Source organism: Conger conger, chromosome 1 (genome assembly GCF_963514075.1).
Source record: "Conger conger chromosome 1, fConCon1.1, whole genome shotgun sequence".
NCBI classification, from domain to species: Eukaryota; Metazoa; Chordata; class Actinopteri; order Anguilliformes; family Congridae; genus Conger; species Conger conger.
Genome location: NC_083760.1, coordinates 95,529,070 through 95,536,569, shown reverse-complemented (window position 1 = coordinate 95,536,569; position 7,500 = coordinate 95,529,070). Strand labels below are relative to the sequence as shown.

Here is a 7,500-nt window from a genome sequence, read left to right as displayed (position 1 = left end):
TTAGATTATTGTTATCTTTCTCAAGAATCAATAAAAGCAATAAGAAATAAAAAATGAGAGTATGTGTGAGAAAGAGAGAGAGAGAGAGAGAGACAGGGAGAGAGAGAGAGAGAGAGAGAGAGAGAAAGAGATAGAGATCATATGCAGGTGCTTCCTAGCAGAAAGGAGAAGTGGTATGTGTTCTCTGTGAGACACAGCCAAGGACCTTAACTCTAATCTGAACCTCCACGTCCTGCCAAGAACATCACAATACACATTATAGTAATATCATTTATTTATATTATTATACAATATACATTATACTGCACAATGTCTGTTACAAGCGTGTAGTGTTGAATGGGTGTAGCGTTACATGCATGTAGTGTCACAGCCGGTGGAGTTCCACACGTATGTAGTGTAGTTTATGTTTATGTTGTAGGTGTTTCAGTGTTATCGATGGGCAGTGTTGGGTTGTTTTATACACATGCAGTGCAAAATGTTTTTGCAGTTGCAGATGTTTTAGTCTTGGGGTGTATGTTGATTGTAGTTTTTGGAATTAGAGGTGTGTAGTTTTTGGGATGTGTTGATTGTAATTTTGACATTTAAAGGTGTGTAGTTTTGGGATGTGTTGATTGTAATTTTGACATTTAAAGGTGTGTAGTTTTGGGGTATGTTGATTGTAATGTTTATAGTTAGAGGTTTGTAGTTTTGGGTGTGTGTTGATTGTAGTATTTAGAGTTAGAGGTGTGTAGATTCGGGGTGTGTTGATTGTAGTGTTTATGTTAGAGGTGTGTAGTTTTAGTTGATTGTTAGTGGTGTTGGGAATCTGAGTAAAGCAGAAATGAGATCATAAAGACAGGCAGCAGTGAGGCGTGGCACGTGAGGCGTGGCACAGTGACAGTGTGCAGATTACAGCACATCTGTTTCACCAGGCGTGGCTGGGGATGTCGTCGTTGTGATACTGCCTCCCCGCCTCACTGCACCAGTGCTCTTACGCCCTTTTCACCCGACCAACACGCAACGCACCTCACTAGCGACCAGACCAACAGGCAACACACTTCACTAGCGACCAGACCAACAGGCAACGCAACTCACTAGTGACCAGACCAACACACAACACACCTCACTAGCGACCAGACCAACACACAACACACCTCACTAGCGACCAGCCCAACACACAACACAACTCACTAGCGACCAGACCAACACACACCGCATCTCACCAGCTCTGCGACCACAGACCACCTCATCTGAGGTTTTTGAAGAACACACAACACTTCACGCCAGCTCTGTCAACAACAGGGACGACATCTGACCAGATTCTCACAGAAATGGGTCTGGTAAGACTGATCATTTTTTGTTTTTGGTAAATCTGCACTCCTGTTGCACTCTGTACTACCAGAAGAGACACTGGGACAATCATTTTGATTACTGGAGCAGAAAATGAGGAACAATGTGCTGTTGATGTTGTAAAGGTGTTGTAATCTGGGCTGGGTAGAACGTGAGAACGAGCTCTGCTTAGTGAGTGCTGGATACACTTCACATGAAAAACATGCTGGGTATTGGTATTTTTTGTCTGTGCTGGTTTAGTTATGAAGTTATACAGGGGCACAGAGATGCCAGGTTATCTGGCAGAGATGAAAAGGCTTCCCTGCAATGTTGTGTTTTGAAACAGTTGGCAGCTGGTCATTTCATAGATGGATTATAGGTTGTGATCACTGTTTTGTGTCACACGTGGCCGTGAACTCTAAAGCTAAAGTTTGGAGGGCTGCTGTTCTCATTTTAAGCTTTTCCTTCAAATAGACATATGCGGGTTTCTAACACGACCAAAAAATACCGTTAAGCTAAAATTGCCATCTCAGAATGGTTCCCTGCTCTCTGTGTGCATCTCAGAATGGTTCCAACTTTCTATGTGTGTCAAAGAGTGGTTTCCGCCTCTCTGTCTCAGTGCATCTGAGAATGCTTTCCCCCTCTCTATGTGTGGCTCTCAGAATTGATTCCCCCTCTTTCTGTGTGCATCTCAGAATGGTTCCCCCCCTCTCTGTGTACATCTCAGAATTGGTTCCCCCTCTTTCTGTGTGCATCCAATGATTGATTCCCCCTCTTTCTGTGTGCATCTCAGAATGGTTCCCCCCCTCTCTGTGTGCATCTCAGAATGGTTCCCCCCCTCTCTGTGTGTGTCTCAGAATTGGTTCCCCCCCTCTCTGTGTGCGTCTCAGAATTGGTTCCCCCCCTCTCTGTGTGCGTCTCAGAATTGGTTCCTCTTCTCCATGTTTCAGCGCAGTTCTCAGCCTCAGCTCTACCCGGGAGACATCGTGGAGTTTCCCCGGAATAAGCACATCTCACACTTTGGAGTATATTACGGAGAGAGAGACGGAGTTCCCTACGTGGCTCATCTGACCTCACGGGGTAGGAACCTCCCACTTCCCCCAATTTATCTATCGATCCTTCTATACACTATACACTACACACTACCCCATCCCCACTCATACAGCTACCCTACCACACCCCTATACACTACACACTACACACTATACACTACACACTACACACTACCCCATCCCCACTCATACAGCTACCCTACCACACCCCTATACACTACACACTACACACTATACACTACCCCCATTGTCTGACTTCAAATGTGTGTTATAATAGTTACACATTTATACATATTTACACGTATAGTTACATCACTTTGAATAGATATTTGGTGGTTATGTAGTGTACACACCCCTCTATTCTCAGCCCCTTTACAGTCACTTTAATGATTTTTTAAAATAAACTGGGGAAGGCTTCGCTCCCCCCCTTCGCCCCCCCCCCCCCCCCCCCTTCGCCCCCCCCCCTTCGCCCCCCCCCCCCCCCCCCCCGGGGCCTGACTGCTGACGGTGGATTCTGTCTCTGTCTCCAGATGATTCTCTCAGACTGTTTCGATGTTCGGTTCCTCTTTTCCACATTTGCATGTTCTAGCTCTCTCGACAGCCCCTGAAGCAAGGAGAAGCTTAGCTTCCTTTGTCATTTCAGATTAAAAAATAATAATGTACTCTAAACACAATAAAGTAAAGCTCTAAACACAATAAAGTAGAGAAAAAGCAAGGAGTGGTGAAAGTGGCATTCCGTAAAAGGACATTCTGTCATGAGGCTCTTAACCCTGCATTGCTCCAGGGGGGATTGTTCCCTGCTTAGTCCAATCAACTGTAAGTCGCTTTGAATAAAAGCTTCAGCTAAATAACTGTAATGTAATGATCTCCACATGCCTTGGTGGCTTTGTGGAAGCTGTACTGAAGCCTTACTGAAGCATTACTGAAGCTGTTCTGAAGCTGTACTGAAGCTGTACTGAAGCATTACTGAAGCATTACTGAAGCTGTACTGAAGCTGTACTGAAGCATTACTGAAGCTGTACTGAAGCTGTACTGAAGCATTACTGAAGCTGTACTGAAGCTGTACTGAAGCTGTACTGAAGCATTACTGAAGCTGTACTGAAGCTGTACTGAAGCTGTACTGAAGCATTACTGAAGCTGTACTGAAGCTGTACTGAAGCATTACTGAAGCATTACTGAAGCTGTACTGAAGCATTACTGAAGCTGTACTGAAGCATTACTGAAGCTGTACTGAAGCTGTACTGGAGCTGTACTGAAGCATTACTGAAGCTGTACTGGAGCTGTACTGAAGCATTACTGAAGCTGTACTGGAGCTGTACTGAAGCTGTACTGAAGCTGTACTGGAGCTGTACTGAAGCGTCTGTGTCTCTGTTCTTCAGACTCGGAGGCTCGGCTGCTCCTGTTCGGCCGGGCGCTGAAGTCTGCGGTGAAGGTGGAGCCGGTCGACCTCGTGGGGAAACATTACAGAGTCAGCAACTACCTGGACGACACACACACCCCGCGCGACTTCTACACCCTGGTGAAGCCCGAGATCGACGAGGCCGTGGGGAAGGCCTGCACCTACGACATCCTGTTCCACAACTGTGAGCACCAGGCCACCCTGTTCCGCTACGGCCTGAAGAAGTCTGTACAGGTAACACACACACACACTCACACAACACTCACACTCTCACTCACACACACACCTACACTCACACTCACACACACACACACACACACACTCACACACACACACTCACACTCACACACACACACACACACACCTACACTCACACTCACACACCTACACTCACACTCACACACACACACACACACACACACACACACACACACACTCACACACACATACACACACTCACACACATGATCACATACTCACACACTTACACAAACACACACACTCACATACACACTCACACACACACACACTCACACAACACTCACACTCTCACTCACACACACACACCTCACATACACACTCACACACACACACACACACTCACACACACACACTCACACTCACACACCTACACTCACACTCACACACACACACACACACACACACACACACACACTCACACACACATACACACACTCACACACATGATCACATACTCACACACTTACACAAACACACTCACACACACACACACTCACACAACACTCACACTCTCACTCACACACACACCTACACTCACACTCACACACACACACACACACACACACTCACACACACACACTCACACTCACACACACACACATACTCACACACACACACACACACACACACACACACCTACACTCACACTCACACACCTACACTCACACTCACACACACACACTCACACACACACTCACACACACACACACACACACACACACACACACACACATACACACACTCACACACATGATCACATACTCACACACTTACACAAACACACACACTCACATACACACTCACACACACACACACTCACACAACACTCACACTCTCACTCACACACACACACCTCACATACACACTCACACACACACACCTACACTCACACACACACACACCTACACCTATACTCACACTCACACACACACACACCTACACTCACACTCACACACACACACTCACACACACATACACACACTCACACACATGATCACATACACACACACACACACACACACACACACTATTGCTACATTAATCTTAAATTAAAATGAATTAATAACAAATATGTACTGAATTTGTTTACCTTTGCAGATTGAAAAAATCTATGGCCGGATTTACCCAACTTGGAAAGATCTCTTTGAGACGAAGAAACTGTGAACAGCAGTGATGGAAGGTCTTTAACCGTACAACTATGGTGCAGAGGTGACTGCGCTTTTGTGCTCTTTGTGTCAAAATATGTTATTACTGTGATGCACTATTGATATTAGTCAGCTATATTGTACAGCTTTGGAAATTCAGCTTTCATAAATGCATTCATATTTCTGACTGTGTTATAGATTCCGAAATAAATTACTCCTGAGCAGCTATGGGTTTTGTCAGCCCAGCTGCCAAATTCACATTCCCATAGCTGATCTGGGTAACAGGAAGCAGCACTGCATTGTGGGGCTATATTTACACAGGGACATGTATATATAGCTAGACCGGACAGGACAACCTGAGCAGTGAAATAACCACAACTGTACTGTGCCAAAAATAAAACTTTGTTTCTGGAATGCCGATACATTTCTTCTCCAGTTTCTGCATTTCGAGTTTGTGTGTCTTTTTCTGGATTCCTCTCTATAGTTCTGGAGGAGTCATTCCTGTTAGCGGCAGTCGGAGAATGGCATGTTCTCTGATGCGTTTCTGTATCTTTTGTGTTTTTGAACGCGTTTACCTTCTTCAGTCATACGTTTGCCCTTGTTCATTCCTTCTTTCATTCGTTCATTTATTTCTTTAATTTAGTTGTGAAATGCACTGATTCATGTCCATGTGCTCTTTTGGCAGATAATTCAGTTACATAAATAAAAATGAGCTAATTCTCTCTGGACTCTGGAGTTGTTTGTTATGCAAATCATATCAGTAATATAATGTTAGGGCTTCAGGCAACACCTCTGGCCACCAGAGGGCAGTAACAAGCTTGAGATTATTGGACAATACATTCGGGAAATGGAGACATGGTCAAAAATCGGTCAAATATATAATCCAAGTGACCGTGGAATAACTGTTGGTGCCAGACAGGGTGGTTTGAGTATCTCAGAAACTGCTGATATTCAGGCACAAGGCTCTACATTTCACAGAGAATGGTGCAAAAAAGAAAAAATACATCCCAAACATGGGAGAAAGGCCAGACGGGTGAAAGCTGACGGGAAGCTGACAGTATCACAGTGGCATGATCGTAGAAGAAGTCTAATGTATACCTAATAAAGTCACTGAGTATACACACATACACACATACCAGTAGGGCACTTGTACACCAGTATTTAAACATTTTTAATGGAAAATTAGAAAGGGAAAGTTGTTTGTTACAAGTGGTTGTATAGCAGTTACTTTACTGTAACCTTCAGCCTTAGCAAAGGCACAATCCATTCATGAATAAAACGCCAATTAATGCAAACATGACTGAGGAGCGTCTCCCTCATCACTAAAGCGCTTTGAGTATGAGAAAAGTGCTGTATAAATGCAAGGAATATATATGATCAATGTAATATCTCTTTCTCCATCCTCCCCCTCCTGAGTGGACGGTGCATGTCGACGCTCCCTCCTCATTGGCCTGTGCAAGTTGACGCCCCCTCCTCATTGGCCCAGGCCTGGTGAGGCAGAGGGTCTACAGCTTTGGCGTCAGGGGGATGGCAGCCTGCTGGTGCACATCCTTCAGCCAGGACAGCAGGATCCTGTTGAGCTCAGCAGGCCTGGGAACACACTCACAATAAACAACACACACTCACACTCACAATAAACAACACACACTAAACACACAACACACACACACAATAAACAACACACACTCACAATAAACAACACACACTCACAACAAACACACACACACTCACTCACACTCACAATAAACAACACACACTCACAATAAACAACACACACTAACACACTCACAATAAACAACACACACTCACTCACAATAAACAACACACACTCACTCACACTCACAATAAACAACACACACTCACAATAAACACACACACACAATAAACAACACACACTCACAATAAACAACACACACTCACACTCACAATAAACAACAAACACACACACTAAACACACAACACACACTCACAATAAACACACACTCACTAACACACTCACAATAAACAACACACACACTCACAACAAACACACTCACAATAAACACACACTAAACACACAACACACACACACTCACAATAAACCACACACAACACACTCACAATAAACAACACACACACTCACAATAAGCAACACACACTCACACTCACAATAAGCAACACACACTCACACTCACAATAAACACAATACACACTCACAATAAAAACACTCACAATAAACACACACAATAAACACACAAACACACACTCACAATAAACACACAAACACACTCAATAAACACCACAATACACAACACACACTCACAATAAAAAACACTCACAATAAACAACACACACA

General features: G+C 44.3%; 2 protein-coding genes across 2 annotated transcripts in view; one reads left to right on the top strand and one right to left on the bottom strand.

The window, feature by feature from the left end:
• Positions 1 to 958: 958 nt before the first annotated feature.
• Positions 959 to 5,887, top strand: plaat1l (phospholipase A and acyltransferase 1-like). Its single transcript, XM_061262189.1, has 4 exons — positions 959 to 1,319; positions 2,259 to 2,388; positions 3,740 to 3,993; positions 5,119 to 5,887. Exons 1-4 carry the CDS (start codon positions 1,311 to 1,313, stop codon positions 5,182 to 5,184), a joined length of 459 nt encoding a protein of 152 aa, XP_061118173.1. The 5' UTR covers positions 959 to 1,310; the 3' UTR covers positions 5,185 to 5,887.
• Positions 5,888 to 6,312: 425 nt separating this feature from the next.
• ephx2 (epoxide hydrolase 2, cytoplasmic) overlaps positions 6,313 to 7,500 on the bottom strand; it is a 21,299-nt gene continuing 20,111 nt past the window's right edge. The window contains exon 20 of the mRNA XM_061217546.1: positions 6,313 to 6,755. Within this exon, the coding sequence (XP_061073530.1) occupies positions 6,671 to 6,755 (85 nt within the window). The 3' untranslated portion in view covers positions 6,313 to 6,670. The remainder of the gene's footprint in view (positions 6,756 to 7,500) is intronic.